General features: G+C 37.6%; 1 protein-coding gene across 4 annotated transcripts in view; it reads left to right on the top strand.

Annotated features, from left to right (window-relative positions):
- The window catches only part of FAM135B (family with sequence similarity 135 member B), a 206120-nt gene extending 193770 nt beyond the window's left edge, over positions 1-12350 (top strand). For 3 of the 4 annotated variants that reach the window (XM_063174595.1, XM_063174586.1, XM_063174573.1), the window contains one exon: positions 954-12350. In XM_063174595.1, coding sequence (XP_063030665.1) covers positions 954-1159 — 206 coding nt within the window. In that variant the 3' untranslated portion in view covers positions 1160-12350. The remainder of the gene's footprint in view (positions 1-953) is intronic. The other variant, XR_010030331.1, reaches the window with a different exon arrangement.
- Positions 12351-19486: the final 7136 nt, after the last annotated feature.

The raw sequence follows: 19486 nt of genomic DNA, 5'->3' as shown, positions 1-19486 counted from the left end.
TAATAGGAGAGAGATCATTACATTTATCAATACATCAGATCATTTATCTGCAAATGTTTCCTGAGCCATTGTTTCTGCCCCTATAAACACCTCAACTATCTCTACATTATTCCTTTCCTGCATTAGAATCAGCAGAGAAATCCAAATGGACTTGTGTCATGCCAGACCCTCTCACATTTGAATTTATAGCCAGTATGAGTCTAACCCCACTCCCTTAAAAGAAGCATGAGTATTTTCTTCACTGACAGAGGAAAGGCTGAGGATGTCCCAGGCTCATGCTAAGCAGCTTCAGCAGACCCCTCCTCATGGCCAGTGCCTCCATTAGATGAGCACTGTATGGCTGAATGTGGCCCATGTTGATGGAGTGACAAAACTATCTTTTGTCTCCTAAAAAAGGAAAAAAGCCCAGATGTTTCTTTCCTCAATTAGGGAAAAAGACACCTCGTAGGACCTTGGGGACTTCACCTCAAACTTAAGGATAGCCAATTGGACAGAAGCCAGAAAGTCCCACCTAAGCAATTTATTAGAAAAGGAAGAGAACAAAGAAACTAATTGCTTTTGTGGGGTATTTTACCAGGAGCAAGAACCTTTTGCACTTGGCTCAGGCTTTGTCTGTAAAGAGTTTTTTTATTTTGCCTTTTATTAAAACTTTTCTGTTTCCAACACGACCACAGAAGCCATCCTGCTGATTTTATGCCTTCAAAGGTAGCTGAGCTATCTTGGGTGTGATATAAATCTCCAAGAGCTTATAAGACCTAGCTCGAAGAAACCATATATCAGAGCACCACTCTGGTATACCTGGCAAATCTTTGAACTGGATTGCTGTCTCTTTCATTTATTTTGGCCTTGCTTCCATTTTCCTTCTTACTGAGACTGTAATTAAATGACACTGGAAGAAAAGAGAGGATCTGGGAGCTTTGGTGTGTAGTTGTGATATCTCAACCCTTTTTCAGGTCCTGTTTACGCAGAAATGATCAACAACCTTCTCCAGCCTTTGATTGGGGCCAAGGACTGCACGTTGATCAGACACAACGTGTTTCACGCTCTGCCTAACACCGCCAACACGTTGATAGGCCGGGCTGCCCACATTGCCGTGCTGGACTCCGAACTTTTCCTGGAGAAGTTTTTCCTCGTGGCAGGACTCAACTACTTCAAATAGTGCCTGAAGTACGGGATAACAGAGGCCAACCTTTCCATTGGGTGGAGGACACTTCCTTAGCCAACAGAGTGCAACGTTAGAAATGAGATCAGGTGGGACTTCCAAACTTTCCATTTCCATTTCTCTTTTGGAGAATAAAGTGCTATGGCTTTAAGGCATTCAAGCTTCCAAGTATTGGTGCTTTTGGAAGAAATAAATTTTCCTCTTCAGTTTCTATGTTTTTTGCCCACATAAAGACATGAGCCACTTCTGAAGTACAGAATCAGATTAAGAAGGTTAATTCTCTAAATGTGATTGGACCAATATAATTCCCATTTCTTCTGAATATTACACCAGGAACTTGTCTGTCCTTGATTTACTGTATTAACAAAGCTCTACATTTGTAGCACTTTTGGGGTAGCTAACACACAAGGAAAAAAGTGTATGCGAACTCAGGTTAACACCTTCTTTGTGATGAACTGAGAAGTCTGAAAACCATTTATGAAAGTTTCAGTCTTTCTGTTTGATGGAAGAAAATATTTGGATGGTTCCATTGCAGTAATACTTTGTAACATACAAATTGTACATTCAAATAACGGAAAGAAGTAAAATATTTTACATAGAATGAACAAATATTGATATTTGTCTTCAAAAAGAAGCGCCAACTGTAGTTTGGGAAGAATTAATTTGTGTTACAAGTTGCCAAACCAAGAGGACTATATTGGATTACTTGTAAAATATCAGTGGCATCTGTTAACATTTCTTCTGTTTACATTTGTAGAGGATCATAACTGACTGTGTTACAATCCTAAAGTTAAAATTTTTATGTTTGCATTTGTATCTAAGTTCATTTGTTCCAAAAATTTTCTTTTTTTTTTAAATTTATTACACTGATATGGAATTCGGTCTAGCCAGTTATAAGCTTGAAAACCCCAAATATTTGGAAAAATAAAGACTGGAGATATAGAATGGTAAGGAGTGTGGAAAGATTTAAAAATATAAGAATGTCTTAAGATCCTCTGCAATACTCTCTACATGCTTTGTTAATGCCCATTTGCAGTGCTGTATACAGTCCTAATTATTATATGGTTACAGCTGGTTGAACTATTTAAAACTTTATTCATGCAATGTTATCTAGGTTGTTTTTAAGAGTTTTTAAAAAGAACATATTTCCCAATTTTTAATTTTTTCATTAAATTTATAGTAGGATTTTTATCACAAAGTTATCAGATTTAAAGTAACGAATTTCAATCACTTTCTGTGCATTTTCATAACATTTTCATGAATTTTCAATGTCACAGGAGTTTTTTGAAAAAAGAGAAAGCGAATAATTCTTCACAATTATTTTTGTTTAGAAGGTAGGCAATTTTTTAAAACAACTACAATTTGTTTAAAAATGAAAATTAACAAGTCTCCATATATTCTAGCAATGACTATAAGAAATTACACAGTTGGGTTTAGGTGTCAAGACTCCTATCAGTAAACTAAGATCAATATGGTGGGGATTTCTGAAATAGGAGAATACAAAATGAAAACAAAATACATCACAGCCACAGGGAAATATTTGTAGTTGCAAAGAGTAAAAGTAATTTTTTCTCAAAAAGAAAAAAAGTGAAAACCACAATATTAGTTCAAGAAAAGAGTTTATGCTGGTAAAGGAAAAAGGCTGGCTTGATAACTGATGCATGTTTTTAAAATAGGGAGAAAGAAGGTAAATACCAAAAGGTGAGACTAAACCACCTGAAAAGAAGTATTACACATAAAATCCTTGTGCCCTCATAGAGGCAGAAATTCTATGGGAACAATTTCATGGTGTGATTCAATGTTGACAAGTTTCTTAAACAATACCTCAGTACTTGAATTAAATAGGTACATACTATTGTGTCTCACTCTCTCTCTCTTTTTCTCTTTTTTTCCTTACAGATTGACTGTTAAATGTTAACAGTCAGTTCTACTCAGTTAACAAATGAATTCTATCAGGAAACCTGTGGTTTCCACTTCTTGTTTGGGAATTCTTTCTCACTTTTTGGCCTCAGCAGTCTAGTGCCAGCTGCACAGACATATCACAACTTCTTCCTCAGTAAATTGTCTACACAATTTTAAATATAATGGGACATGGAGGTTGAGCTGTTATATAGTGCAGCCCTTTTGAGCCAGGAGTAGTACTCTTATATGGAAAAACAGGAAAAAAAAGCAACTTCTAACCATAAGCAACCTCCAGTGTGCTGTGTGAGGGACTAGTCCACTTGTAGAAAATGTTCATGAGTCTGCAAACTGAAAATTTTGAAAAACATTTAGAAAGAAGTGACTTTACACCTATATACATGCCTGCTGTGTGAGTGTACACAGTCTATTCAAAGAAGTTTGCTTATTTCCAGATCTCACTCACCAGCTCTCACAGTCCTGGGTCTGGCAAAAAACCAGTGTAGCTGTTCTTATACTCATATGGGAGCTTCTTGTCTTGCCTTGTGCTTTGGACAGCATTCCCAGACTTCTGTTTGCATGACTCTGAGAGAATGGACATGGGAAAAGGTCTCTGCTTTGGTGCAGGAGGTGATGGGTGTTTCCAGGTTCACTTTGGTGTTCTGTACTCCCACCAGTGCTTTGACTGATGGATAAATATACCTAAAGGTGTCAGGGTTCCTATTAATATAGAATCCTTTGATGGCTCAGTCAGATTTCAGAGTTGGAGTTGGATTGTTTATAGACTTGGATCAGGTCCACATAACTGACATCTTGTGCAGTATGGAAGAAAGCTCCTGTGGAACATCATAAAAATCTGGGAAGTATCATTCCTGTCAAATGACAAGACACAGATTTTATCATCCTTGGCAGAACATTGTGGGGTATATTGGTAGTAGTGGTCTAGTGGAGCTTCCATTTTAAGTTCTCAGAATAGCCTCCCTCACTTTTTCTTCTTTTATTCTTTTTAGTGGGATATTGCCTCTAGGTACTATAAATCCACTCAACTGTATGACAATACTGCAAAGAAATCTGCATTGTCATTATAAAATAAATTTTATATAAGTTCTTGGACTTCATCAAAGTATAGTCATCAGCATGGACTTATTTTTCATGGAAAGAAATATACAGCAAGAATTATCCTCATAAAAATTAGCAAAGTGCCCAATTAGCATCTTTGTTTCTGTCACAACCTTTGGAATTTCAATATATTGTCCTTTCACATAAAGCCTTTTAAAATACATTTAAGTACATTTGCAGTATTTCTGCAAGGATTTTCCCCACAAACTACACAAATCCCCTTTGGCTTCCTCTATCTCTGGGGGCAGGGCTTAAACTCTTCAGTGAAGTACTCATATTCATAGGGGGGGTAAGAGTTTTTCAGGACCTTGGACAGAGGGACAAACCTGTTTTTCTTATATAGCTTGTCAATATTAGTGTCAGCTGTATTTGAAGTGAAACTTCCTTCAATTCTAAAGGGTTCTTCAGTTAAGTAAAAAACAAACCCAGCATTCTAAGGCTGGTTTTTTTAGCATCTAAAAAGCTTAAAACTAGTAAGGAGAAGGATCTCCAGCAGGTGAAGTGCATTTGGCTGTTGAGGATTTCTGGCGTCAGAGGTGAGGTGTGGGCTGTAGCCCAGATGAGCAAGTTGTTTGAGGGGAAGGTGATAGCCCATGTGAAAAGAGGAGCAGGGCCAGAAGATGTCAAAGCTTTGAAAGACAGAGACAAAGACAGAGGGATGGAAGAAAGACAAGAAGTTCCTGAAGCAGACTATAACATTTAAGAGGACTGAAATGTTAAAATGAATTTAAGAACTTGAAAATGAGTTTAAGAACTTGAAAACAGTGTGGTTATAAAATATCCATATAATATCTATATATCTATAATTCGATGATCATGCCTTTATTAATAGCTGAATAAATTTTTCTCTGATATTTTACATCTCCTAGAGCCCATTTTTTCCCAATTTGAAAATAATTTAATATCTTCTGAAATGGATTTTTTAAAGTAACGAGGGAGAGAAATTGCAGCATTGACTAAGTGTGTGTAGATGAGGGACAGAATAGTAAGTTCCTTCTGCATCTGGGCTAAGGATTTTCAAGGAGTTGGTTTTCAATCTTGTGGAAAAAGAGAACCCCATCTCCCGAATCATCTGGATTTTTTTCTTCTTGGAGAATTATGGAATTTGTCCTGTTTAATTTACTCACCTAATTTGTGCATAAAAACTTGTTGCAAAATTAATTTGTTCTACTGAAATCAAAGGCCTAATTTCTATCTGTAGTCAGTGAAGAAAGGTGGGTGCTACTGAAAATCTGCAGGAGTGATCCTGATTTGTGCTTTGGTAGCATTTAGGGTTATTTATCTCCATTCCTTATCAAGGTAATTTATAATGAGACTCACTTTCTGGGTGTCTAAGACATCAACAGGAACTGGAGGGTCAGCATTTGTGGACTGGATTACTTCAATTTTTCATACGTGGGTGCAAGGTTTGACTTCACACCTTGACCAAAACCAGACATTTATGATATGAATGAGGCTCCTTTAAAATCTGTCAGGGAATGAGTCTTTTTCTGGCCTCCAATGAATGCTCATTTTCCCTTTAATGAATTAAAATCAAAATTTGTTTTCAAAATCAGGTCTGTTCACTAACAAAAGAGGAATTTGAAATTTTTTAGCTTTAAAGGATTATTTTCTCAAGACTTGAAACCTTAGCACAGAGTTTTGGAATTACCTACACAAATTCTGAGCACTATTTAACTTCAAAGCATTTCATAAATATCCCCTGACCAATCCTCTTCACTGTTCCCTTGCCAGAAAAGAGCCACACTTGAGACAGAAAACTATCACAAGACATTGTGAAAACTGGGAATTCAAGAAAAGTTCCCATTAGAATTTGTAGTTTTCTTCAGTGCTTTTTGCATATTAAAAAAGAAAAAGGAACTTCTCTTGCTTTCTACCTCTGCATTTAAAATAGTGAGAATGTTGATAAAGGAGAAAGATGAGAATTTCTAATAGCAGGGTTAGACACTTGTGAAGTCTTATGCAAATATCCCATGAAATTTAATATATAATGAATAGTCATGGAACATTTCTGAGGCAGTCTCAGCATGCCAATATGTGTCAGCCTAGCTGAATTATTATTTTCTTTGTGGACTTAAATTTCCATTTACAAATTATCATCAGAACAGCTTGACATATTTCACTCCAGCTGGTTATTTAGATGCAAAAGGTCATGTCCATAGAGAACTCTTATGGAGTGCTTTTCTTTATTTCAACACACATGCTCAGCAGTTTTGATAGTTAATGTTATTTTATTGACAGTTTCTTGCTAAATTTACATCCTCCTCCAAATTTTCAGTGTTTATTTAATCATTGAATTGTTTTTAAACTATAAACCAGAATAAATACAGGTCTGTTTGAGTTAGTGTTCATCTTCTTTAATGCAGTTACTTTATGGCTGTAGTACCACAGTCTCAGGACAAATAACCATTGAATTAAAAATTAGACCATTGATGTTTGGAGTAATGAAATTCATAATGGGGGGATTGATTAACTGCAGTTCCCTCTCCTCTGGTTTGGTTTTGCCTTTGGGATCAAACATAACCACTGCAAGGTTCTGCCCATGGCTTTGTTCATGGTTCCCTTAATTTGCAATTCCTTTGAGATGCCTAAATTGCCCTAAACTACTGCTCTTTGTGCAGACATTCCCATTTTTACTTGGTCACCTTTCCATGACCTGACTGCATCTCTTCCATGTACTGTGAAGTCTGTGCAGACAGAGATTCACAAATATATCCAGCACTGCCATTCCATTTCTCCTGGGGTGGGACATGGTGCTCACACATTCATTCCACTCAATTTTCTCAGTCCTTTATGAAGACTGCCATGCACCCATCCAGATGTATTACAGATGACAGAATATTTTGTTTCAGAAGGAGCAGCTGGAAGTATCCCTGTATAATTCCTGTTCAAAGCAGGGTTATCATGAATCTCATTGTAAGGTCAGCCAGATATTTCTCTTGCTGCATATTAAAAACCTCTGGTGATGGATATCCTACAGCTACTCTGGAATACCTGCTCAACTGCTATATATCACTCCTAGGGAAAACAACCAAGCAAACAACAAAAATAATATTTTTTTTAAAAAATCCAATTTAAACTTTCTGAGCTGCAGCTTTTTCTGTTACCTTTTTTTATCCCACCTTTTTATTCCATGGGGCTGTTCTTGCTTCTGGTACAGCTGTAACTTCTTTTTCCATGCTTTCAGACTGCTCTTTGTCAGTTGATGTTTTTTGTGACAGGCTAGACAAGCCTAAATCAGTCTGTGCTCAGAAGTTGTGTGTTAGACCCCCTCACCATCTTGGTGACCTTTTGTTGGGCCCCTCAAGTTCCTCAACCCTGAACTGGGTTTAAGAGGCACCAGGAACTGGTAAAGTGCATTGGATGGTTGCTCTGCTGCAGACTAGTGCCTTTTTCCTGTTCAGGAGTGCCTCTGGCTGCTGGCACTCATCACATCCTCTCCCTGTCTGAGGCTTTAATCCAAAGAGATGGAGCTGTTCTCCTGTTGCCACAGCTGGAATCTTCCATCCTCCTCTGAATTAATTTTTACTTTGGGCACAGATATTGAGGAAGCCCAGTGTGACCAGGGCTGCTGATGTTTCTTCTCAGTTTTAGGAATCCTGTGTAATTCATCTGCACTTCCCCAAGAGAAATCCGTTCACTGAATAGAAATGCTTATGAGAAGAGTTTAATCAGTGTTAAACAGTTAGAATGCTTTAAATGCAGATGAGTCAGGCCTTCCCCTCATAGGACAGAAGCATAAAGAATAAATATGTATAAACTCATCTTATGCAAAAGGTCAAACTAAATTAACTTCTGCTACAATTTTGAAACTTGATTTCTTTGCTTTTGAAAATTCAATTCTCTACTTTCACCCGAAGTGCTGCAAAATGCTCTTATCTGAGTATCTGAGTAGCAACCTAACCATATCTTTCTGAAATGGATTTTCACACATGCATATATATTCCATAAGTCCAATGTCTCTATGCTACTTGCATGGAGTTTCATGACTTCAATTATCTTCTGCCTCTTCAATTGTGAAACTATGGTACAATGAACTCTTGCTACAATGCACCATGCCTTCCAGTCTTTGAAAGATATCAGCTACAAACACAGAAAAGTTACGCAAAAGAACAGTCAAAACCCCTCTTCTCCACATGAAAGTCCAGTCTTCGGTATATGTCTTTTATTTTGGAGTGGGTGGTTGGAATATTGTGATGGCCTTGCTTTTTTTATTCATCTTGTAAATGGGGTTACATTACTAACAGCTTTTTGTGCTGAAAATTCCCATATTTCAAGCAACTAATTTAAGAAATTTATCATTCCTTCCTGAAAACGTAAGTGCTATTAGGAATCTACCTGTTCCAGCACTTACTTACTCTTTGCTACTTTTAAATGGGTAAGACTATGTGCATAAGACATAATAAGACATCATTTCCAGCTGTGCAGAAAGACCAAGGCATTTCTGACACTATTAAATATGCAGCTACATGCATGGGAAAGGCTGAGTGGGGATGTTTTTGATGTAAAATGAGTCATCACTTTCAGTAAAAATGCTGATATAAATATAGTTCTTGTATGTAATGTCTCCCATATGATGTGTACCCAAATACATGTGTAAACAGAAGGTGTCTTTTCCCACAGGAGGTGAACCTGTGTTCCCATACACAGTGTAAATATTCCATACCACAGCATACTTAGGAGGAAGCTGGTGGTGATCATTCAGTCAAACAGGTTTCTGTTGCTTTTGGGGACAGTTTACATTGGTTGTCCTCGAGAGCTCTTGTGAAAGAGCCATTTCTTGGCTTCATCCACATCCTGTGAAAGAGCCATTTCTTGGCTTCACCCACCTCATTGGAGGAGACAGGCTGTTTTGTGCAGTGATCTGTCAACCTCTTGGCACACCATTAGCTGACAAAGCTTATCTAAGCAGCCATGAGTTTGATGTGTGTTATCTACCACCCCCATGGTTTCTGTGGTCAATGCAACATGTCAAACTGAGCTGCTCTATCTCCTAAGACAGGAAACCTGTCACCGTCTCTTAATTTCCCTTGACATCCATCCTTTTCAACCAAGCATTCATTTTTAAGTTGGTAGATCAATGATTTATCAGCTTTGCCACTCTTACTAATTTTAGTCTTCTATATATTTGACTATGCTTCCAGTTTGGGAAATTAGCTATTTCCTTTTTCTGCAGTTAAATCTTCTTATGAAATATGAAGGAGATCAGTCAAGTCTGGACAAGCCATGGTATTCCGGAGCCCCTGCATGTCTGGAAAAAATCCCACACCACTGAAAACCCACTAGTATTCATAGAGTATCTTGTGTTCCTTTTTTTAATGTGTTTGTTTTGCCAAGAAAAAACATGCACTGATGTTTTGTCCCATTCCTTTTTGGGTCTCCAGGTGAGTCAAAGTCTACATATAGCTCTGACAGACTGAGGAGAAAGCAAAGATAAACCCTTCTACTGTCTAGGATGTGGCAGGAATATACCCCAATGAGATGGCAGTAATGACAGAGAAATCAAAAAGAACACCTTCCAAAATCCCATGCATTTTATCAAAATAAATCACTCTAGAGTATTATTGGATTTTTGGTAAAACTGTCAGGTCAAAACACAGATCAGCATATTCCAAAACACAAAGTAAAGAAGTGAATTGAAAATTATGTTGATATTTTCCTACTTGGATTTGTCTCTAATAATAAGATTCCTTACAAATGGAACAACTTAACCGAAAAGTTGTTTCCTTGGACTTGAGCAATGAATCTATTTATTATTGTCTTAGACTCTGGCATCAATCATATTTATAACTCCCTTAAAATACACTCCAGTCCTTTAAAAAAATGAAAATCTGATCTTAAATTTCTACCTTTCAATTACTTTTAGACAATTAGCCACAGCATCTGAGACATCAGACAATTAAACTTTTTCTATATACAAAATTACCTTCAATGAACAATACAAGCCTTAAGTGAGAAAGACTTGTTTGTTGGGAGATCTTCTTTCTTGTTTAGAGGAAGTTTATGCTGATGAGTCTAATTTAGCTAATAAAGAAAGTTAGCTGAATTCTGTCCTCTTTCTTAGCCCTCTGTTCCATGCTGCAAATTCAGGCACTTAAAATCAAACATTCTAGTTTGTGTTACAAACAAAACACATCTCTGAGGCAGGTTTTGATTGATGTGTTATCTTTCCCTGTATTAAATGTACAAACACAGTTACTCTGGTTTTGACACTGGAACCATATTCTTGGTTTAATGACTTTCTTCAAAGTGTGTTAAAACTGTAGCTCTCAAAATCAGACTTTGACTTTTTATTAGTTAAAGTTAACAATGACAGCAGAAGTAACCACATTTTTACAGTATCTATTCAAATGGATTAATTGGAACACTGCTGGATTAATTCCCAGCTCAATGGTAACACCTAAAATTGGACCTTCACTGTTCCTCAACTGGCATGTGGACTAGAATTCAATGGACAGGAGCATAATTCTGTGAAGATCCTTAGCCTGTGTTTCAGACTTACCTTTTACCTATTTATTAAATATTTAGAAAATACCTCCTGGAATTAAACCCTACTCTTTCCTGTAAATAATTAGCTCTGAAAGTGGTTTTCTATATGCACACTATTACAATTTTTAGTTAACAAAGGCAAGGCTAGAAAATTTTTTGAATGAAATAATATGGTTTGAGGTTTTTTCAAAAAAGCAACTGCCAAATAATATTGGGCTGAGTTTCAAAGAGTAATTCCAGCTTGAAGCATTTCAAATGTATGGAGTTTTTAATCATAAAAAAATTATACAAAATCAAGAGGTTGGCCCCTGAACTTGATAACCATTTGTACTCTTGCAAAGTGGATGTAAAATACTAGCATTGGATTCATGCCCATGTTTGTGCACACAGGCTGCAAAGCAAAGCATCAGAGATATATCCTTCTCCAAGTACTTCCTTTGGGGCTGATTGTTCAGGGCAAGCAATATGCATGATATAATTGGTGCATGTAACAGTAACTACAACATTCTGCCAATTTGAATTTATACAGTAACTTGATATTGAGGCTGAACTTTGCAGATGAGTAGTCTATGGTATTTTTAATTATAACCCTTTCTGTGGTCTGAATACAAGTACAGCCGATTCCATCATGTGACACTAGAGTGTGGACTTTTAAATGAGACATTATTATATTTGATTGAGGCATTTATGTTTCTCAAGAATTATTTCAAATCAGACAGAAGCAGCAATAATTAGAGGTTGAGAGCTTAGAAAATCTGTGATTTTTTTTAAGACACCAAGATTTACAACACATGCTCTGTCTGCCTCTGTCTAATTTACTTCCCTTTCCCTAATGAACATTTGTCAACTGCCACACACTTCAATTTTCTTTAACTATGTCTGTCACGATTTAAGTGAGACTTACATCAAAAAACCAAAACTAATCTCACTAAGTGGAAACATGTGGAGTTGAGTCAATTCTGTGATATTTTAAGGAAAATGGAAATGCAAATCAATTTTCTTGGAATGTAGGTTCAGACTCAACAGCATTCACAAAGTCTTTGATAAAGGTCTGATCCTGAGAAATGCTGGTCAAATGCACTCTTGGTATAATGGACCAAATCTGCAAGTGGATTGACCTGGTGAAGAGCTTTATACAGCCACAAGATCTTAACAAATGGCAACCAGCAGCATCCATGGCATCTCAAAGTCAGACCACTACAAGATAACAAATGTTCTGAGTTCTTTTTAAGGCCAATTTTCCAGTTGGTCAAATGTGTTTTAAAAGTAATGTCTTTTAAGACCAATGCAGACCTCTCCAAGGGATCAAGTCAATGGATTACTGTGGACAGATCCTTATAGTTAAGGGAAAGGGCTTTTAATTTTTAAATCTACTACTTTGAATCATGACCATACAAAAAAGCTGAAGAAATCTGACATGGTCCCTTGTATAAATAAGATCATGAATGTAAAGCTTATAATGCCACTGTGAAATTTTAATGCTTATTTATTATGGTTATGATGAAACCTGTATAATAAGATGATGATGATGATAATAATGATAATAATGATAACAATAATAATAATGAATAGTCATCAGTGCCAATATGATTCTACTATTTTTCTACATATGCTTTATCGTGGCATTTTGTGTAGCTTGTGTTCTGTGTAAAGAAATGTCAATAAAATCTTTGCTTCCTTTTGTCTGTATTTTCTGTGGTTCTTGATTAGGAAATTCCCTAACCCTTTTTGTCCATGTAGCTCACAGCAAACATGATGAGAGTGATAAAGAGAAGTAGAATAAAAGATGCTCAATTACAAGAAAATAGATGAGCTATATGAAGTGCTGTGACTGGTGCCTTATCCCTGGAAATGTTCAAGGCCAGGCTGGATGGGGTTTTGAGCAACATGGTCTAGTGAAAGTTGTCTCTACCCATGGCAAGCAGATTGAAACAAGGTGGTTTTCATGTCCCTTCCAACCCAAAATATTATGTGATTCTATGCTTCAGACTGTCCTTATGTTTGAAGAATGAAAACCATCCCTGACTTATTGAATACAGAATTATGAAGTAAAACAATCATGGCCTGAAAGGCCTTGAACATGGAGCTCTTTTTGACCAGTGAAATAAATGACACTTGAAACAAGGTCTTGAAACAGCAAAACCTTGAAGACAGAAAATCAGTAAATTCTAGGACATTTTGTAGGTGTTTTCATGTTCAATACTTAAGAACGAGTTTCAGGAACGTTATTCATAAGTAGACCTGATTTCCTTTCCTATGGCCTCATACATTGCAATTGAGAACTTCCTTATACTGGCTCCACAGTTAACAAGAAGTTGTGGAAATGGGTGGTCTGGGGTTGGAGGGATTTTCTGTTTCTTCATTACTCTGACCATGTCTATACCAGTTAACCAAACAAATAAAGGGTATTTCTGCTCTTACTCTAGCCAAATAGACAGGGACTCTAGCCATAAGTTCTGGTCTTAACTCACAATTTCCATAAAAATTCATCTGTACTTTAAATTAGTCTCAGCTGTACATCAGCAACGTGAGCACCTGTTTATCCTTCTATCAAGGATATGTCCCTCTCCCTTTGTTTAATTTTTCTCCAGATATTTACAGACTTTTGGTGGCATGGGTAGTGCAGTGTTATATAATGGGATACAGCCCATTTTATCTAACTTGGGAATTGGAAAGGATGGAAGTGAAGCAGACCAGAGTCCAGGTCCAGAAGTCTCCTGGTCCTAACTGGTGCTTTACCCTCTTTCAGGAAATTCTTGAGGAAAAAGAATTATTCAGAGTTGTCATCTCCAGAGACTCCAAAACACAGCAAATACATTGAGAAGTTGATGGAAGCCCTTAGAGAACCAGGGAGGGACTACAAAATCTAGGGCACTGCTGCCTTCCTGTTGCAAACTGATTAGCAGTCAGCAGGAGCTGTGCTGTTGTCTCTGTGTCTGTATAGATAGGTTTTTTCCTAACTCATTTCACAATCATATCAAATGGCAAAGGGGCCAACAGCAGGGAGGGCATAATTAGTGCATTGGTTAAATGCATTTTCCTTTTGATTATAATTACATTCCACTCTCACAGGCTGAAAATGAATTGACCTCACCTTAACCCAACAAGTTGTTTGCCCATCCTCAAAACGTTACATCCATGAATTGGCATATTCTCTGTGATTTGGCAGAATGCTCCTCAAAGCAATCAGGATAAGCAGATAAGCAGGTACTGAGGTCAATGCCAGGGGAGACTCATCACAACTGTGCAGGAAAGCCAAACCAATGCCAGTTTTGTGATGTCTGGTTCAAATTGATATTTTTAGTGCATTATTAAAAAAATTGCTAAATAACCCTTACTATTCTCCTGAATGTAATTGTGGTAATATGGTGAACTATATACTCATCAGAATCTAATTTTGTGCTGGGGACTCCTAGTAAAGAAACGCCATGATTTGGTGTCATGGCTGTCTAAAATTAAGTAGATGTTTTCCAAAAAATCTGTGGCACAGTCCACATCCTGGTTAGGTGTTAGTCATTGACATGTGGGATTCCTAGACCAATAAAGTAACATAAGAGCAACACTTTTAAAGAAGGTTTCTATTTTCTCAAAAGCAATAGGCAGGTACCTATTATGGGACAAAGGCTCAGTTTGGCCCTTTGAATAACTTCTCAAGGGAGTGTAACAGTGAAGGATACATGTGCTCTTGAGAAATGGGAAGAAACACAAATAACTCCATGACAGGCATGAACAATATGAAGTAGAGCATGGGTAACATGAGCTTTCATTGTCTTTTTAAGCCTAGGACAGTCTTTTATTTCTTCCTTTATGGTTGGAGACCCAAATGCAAGTAGTCAATCTGGTAAAATATTGCTCTGTATAGCCCAAAGCCAATCTGGTATAGAGCCTCTCCAGCGCTTGGAAGCACACTGTGTTCCCTGTGGTTCTAGCTTTTGGATTGCTGGGCTTTGGTCCTTTTCTTCCAGGTGCAACTCATACCTGTAGCTGCAAACTGTGCCCCTTCCCATAATATTTATATTCCAATTTTTTCCTCCTTTTCTTTTAGCCAGTGTTTCCTGCACAAACAAATCCTTGTTCCAAGCCCGTTACCAAAGATAGTATTCAGTGTGATGAACAATTGACTTTAAAAGTCAGAAGGCAAATTCAAAGAGATTGAGTTAGTGAAGACCCAAGCACTTATTTACACAGTTTAGATTGCAATTAGCAAAACAAAAAAGCCAAAACTGGTCTGCTGGACTTTGAGTTCATTATTGAGCTGGAATTGAGGGTTAATTATTGAAGAAAAGAGTAAGTGTGGATTTTCTGCATTTCATCCTTCTGAGTGTCCTTGTTCAGACACTGATATGCACGCAGTGGTGGTTGGTGGCCTTAGCAGCCTGTTCTTCAGCTTGAATGAAGTGTAGGCTCTTGAGAGCTTACACTGGCTTGATCAAGTTTTTATTATTGCTCTCCAAAGAGGTTTTACCTCTGACTTGGGTCAGAGAAGGAGTGAGACACACTCCATACACTCTCTGTCACACACAAACACACACACCTGCACACAGAGCACTACAGCATGTGCACAGGGTACAGACCACATATGGCACTGAGAATGTGTAATACAGAGAACATGTGGTTCAGAGAATGTATAATACAGAGTGTAAATGGTACAGAGAGCATATAATACAGAGTACATATGGTACAGAGAACATATAATATAGACCACACATGGTACAGAGCACAGATAGTACAGAGTACATGCACACTGTGCCATACTTACAGTTAATTCTATTGTAGACAACTAATAGCTTCATATTCATACAAAACTGCCTACATATGGAGACAGGTGAAACTTGGCCTGTACTTTTCCTCCTTGAGCCATGACATTGAAAATAAGAACCAATACCCAGACTGAAAATGCTATATCATTCATCATTGCTTGCCTTTTCTCCCTCTTATGATGTTTTCTGCATTTTGCATTCAAATTCACCTATTAATTAATAATTAGCAGCAATTTTTGCACCTGCATCTAGGATATATTCATCCCATAAGCACCATGGGGTGTTCATTGCATGGACTTAGAAGAAAGATTTAGAAACACAAGTCTGCCTTGCACTGTGCAGTAGGATAGATTAGTTCAGGAATCCCTGACTATGCTCCATCAATTTTTTTTATACAGATGTGGTGATACCTCTACCAAATTTCAATATTTTGGTGGACTTGGACATCAGATTCATAAAATTGTCTCACTTTAAATAGCACAAACTCTTTCCACAAACATGCATTTTTCCTGGTTGTATAATCCAAAGCTGTCACAAGCTTTTTAGCTGCAGTGTTATTTATGGATTACCCTGTCTGATCTTAAAGTGGGGCACATACAGCAACACCTCTCTAGAGCTGTGCTCTACTGTACTAACTGTAAAGAAGCTGCAGGCAGCTCAGAGAGAGCATCTTTAAGAAGCTTTGATAAATCATAAAAGCAATCTGTACATGGCAGGGAGACATAGCTAGCCAAAAGAAAGTTATTTTAAATCACCAGTAATAGTAACTGCAGACTCTCCCTGTCTGGTTCAGTCTGGGTTAGATGTGAACATTCCCAAGAGCATTTTGTGCTTGTGTAACTGCATCCTGCCTCATCTCCTTGTGAACAGCTTTGACAAGAGAGATCTTTGGCAGGGCTAAACAGGCAGCACATCTTTGCTCCTATTCTCAATATTAAATTCTGAGACCAAGCTAGCACCTGCATGTCCATGTCATTTCCTCCACAGCTGAAATGCCACTGTCTAGTGAACCAGTGGGGTGGCATTAACAGTCCCAAATAACCTGCAAACTAATTTCATTCACAACAGGAAAGCCTTTGCCACTGCAAGTATTCAGAAGGAAAACAGGAAGGATGATTCAGATTTTGTTACTTTTATGTTGGCTTCCCAAGCTGCTAACATATAAAAACCACAAGGATTCTTAGTCCTACAGGCAGTGGACAGTCCCAAGGGAAGTCTGAAGGAGAAGTATCTTGCCCTTGCCAGCAGCCACACGAGGTCAGTATTGGCTCATACAAATAAAACGAGCTGAGCATTCCTTTGAATGTCCCTTCTGCACTTGCCATGGCTGTGACAGGCCAAGGATGTGATGCTGGAAGCAACCCCAGGTAAGTGTAACGCCATGGCTAAGCACAGAACCAAGTGCAGGGTAGAGTGAACATAATGGCAAAGCTGTGTCTTCTGATTTAAAATGTTGCTGCTGGTAAATAATTTCTCTTTTCTAGACTACCACCATGTATCCTTGGGGGGATATGAATCACAGCTTCCTTATGTTTTTCCCATTGCTGATGACATAAATTGGAGATTCAGACCCAGCATGTGGCTTAGTGCCCATAGATTGCTTCGTGCTTTACATCATGATATTCTCAGAAGATGAACACTGAGTTCTCACAAATCTGATTTCTTTTACAGGCTGTTCAGGACTCACTGCTTCTTATTAAAATAATTGAGCAAAGATTAGGATATTTCACCATCAAAAAGGATGAGGGCACAGAGCTTCCTGAAGTTTAACTGGAACATTTCAATAGATCAAGCTCTTAATACAGAAATTGCCATGAGACAGTAGTCAAATACCAAATTTGTGCTTCTTACAGCTTTCATTAAAATGTCCAGTGAAGATTTGCTATTAAGTCCTCCCAGAAATAACAACCACTTCTTCAGTGGAAGGGCTTTCAAAGACTGGAAGAGGCCATCCAGGGGAGTGGTGGAGTCTTCATCCCAAGAAACATTAAAAAATGTGGGGGTGTGGCAATTAAGAACATGGTTTAGTGGTGGACATGGTGGTGGTGCTGGGCTGATAGTTGGACTTGATGATCTTAGAAGTGTTTTCCAACCTTAATGGTTCTATGATTCCAGAATCAGAGAATAATTTTTTTTGTATGAAGTTAAACCTTTGTTGTATTTTTCCAGTGGAGAATTTGCAAGTACAGAATTTGAAATGGAACAGATCTGCTACTTAGCTGAATTTGTCCTTCAGTTTAAACATCCTGAACTATTTTAAGGAATGATACTCTAGAGCTTACATTGAAAAATTTAATCCATTCCACTGGTGACATGTCAAAGCTCAGCTGAAAGCATAAGCTGGGTACATTCTGGAAACCTTTTTAGGATTCTGACTTCCTTGTGTTCTACATTTCCTTTTCTGTGAGATTATTCATACACAGAGACAGATTAGCTCTGTGTTAGAACAACTGTTTTCTCTGTTGCCATACTTTTGGCAGTATAAACACAAACAACAGCAAAAAGATAAATCACAGTTAAATACTGAAATCCTCTTAAACCTCTTTATCAGGAAGCCAGCTGTTGGTGGCGCTATAGTTACTAAACAGGTTTCTATTTTTGTTTTATTTTAGATTTTTTGCTTTGTCTTTTTGCATGATATTTATTTAGAAGTCTTCCAGTGTGGTTGTCTCTGGAAAAAACAGATGCAGGAACTGAACCTACTTTTCACTGTTCCTCTGCTATACCTTGGCTGTTCTCTAAGGATAGCAGAAGAGCTACCTATGTGCTTGCTTTTCTTTTTGTTAAAATGGATGGAAATGAATAGTTGAAAGAGACACTGAGGTCTTTCCAAGCTTGATTTCTCTTAAAGCATTCTAGAAAACCCTTATAACACTTTGGTTTGAGATGAAAGAAGTCCATTTGCCTACTTTATTCAGCTCAGGTCAGATCCAAGCATCACAGAAAATAATTCTGCTCCAGAAACAAAATCCAGGGTGAAAATGTGTCAGAAGTGGAAGTGCTTCAGCCCTTCTGGCTTCCTCAGCAAACGTCAGGATCACATAATACCACTGCTCTTCCTCTTCCATTCCTCTTAATCCTGAGGGAGGGAGGATGCAGGGCACAGACACTGCTCTTTGCTTTATCTTGGGATCTAAATGTAGAGTGAAATTAATTCTATGAGAGTGGTCTTTCAACCAACCAACCTAAAATAGTGAATGTCACAGCCTCCCTGTGAAAGGCTTTCATATGGGCTTTTTTCAGAATTGAATACAAGGAAAATGGAAGTTGAAGTCATGGAAAACATCCTCAGGCAGAATTCTCCTACCTTCCTTCGAGCCTCCTGCAATGCCATTCAGCTTCTCTTGGATGAAAATTTCCGTAATAAAGTTCCCATGACAGAGACCCAAACACCAAATCATTTCCCCAACCCTCTGTTCCCCTTTGGGACTGCTCTCACCAGCAGCATGTGTTGAATGCCCTCCTGCCCAGTGCACTTCCCACAGGAATGAAAATTACTTGTTCATATATTTTTTCCAGAGGGGAACTGAATCAGCTTGAGTCAAACTTTTTTTTTTTTTTTTTTTTTTTTTTTTTTTTTTTTTTTTTTTTTTTTTTTTTTTTTACTGCCAAGGGGTTTATCAGTTTTATTTCCATCCTCTACTGCAGGTTAATTGGAAAAACACCCAAGGAGTGCACAGTCTTCATGGTGGTCCTTGGTTCATATAAGTGTTTGTGGTACAACTTTAGATCTGCACTGAGAAAACTCAGTTTCCCTTAATTTTTTTTTTTTTTTTTGATAAGATATTCCTGTATGTCCAACTAAGCACATTGTCCTCAAGGATGCAGCCTCCAAATCAGATGATAAATGGCTGAAATAAGATATCAGATGCCAGATCAAGCATAGTTCTAATGTAGAATGAAACACATCAAATAGGAAAAATTAATGAAGAACGATAAAAATAATAATTTTTTAAAAAAACTTAAAAAGCCTTTTGTTAGAGAACACTTAGTCAAGACTCTGTCAGAGGCTTTTAAAGCTTCAGACACATTTATAAAAAACTATTTCAGCTATCTC

Source organism: Melospiza melodia, chromosome 1 (genome assembly GCF_035770615.1).
Source record: "Melospiza melodia melodia isolate bMelMel2 chromosome 1, bMelMel2.pri, whole genome shotgun sequence".
Taxonomy (NCBI): Eukaryota; Metazoa; Chordata; class Aves; order Passeriformes; family Passerellidae; genus Melospiza; species Melospiza melodia.
The sequence above is the reverse complement of the archived record's forward strand: the minus strand, read 5'-3'. Positions and strand labels throughout refer to the sequence as shown.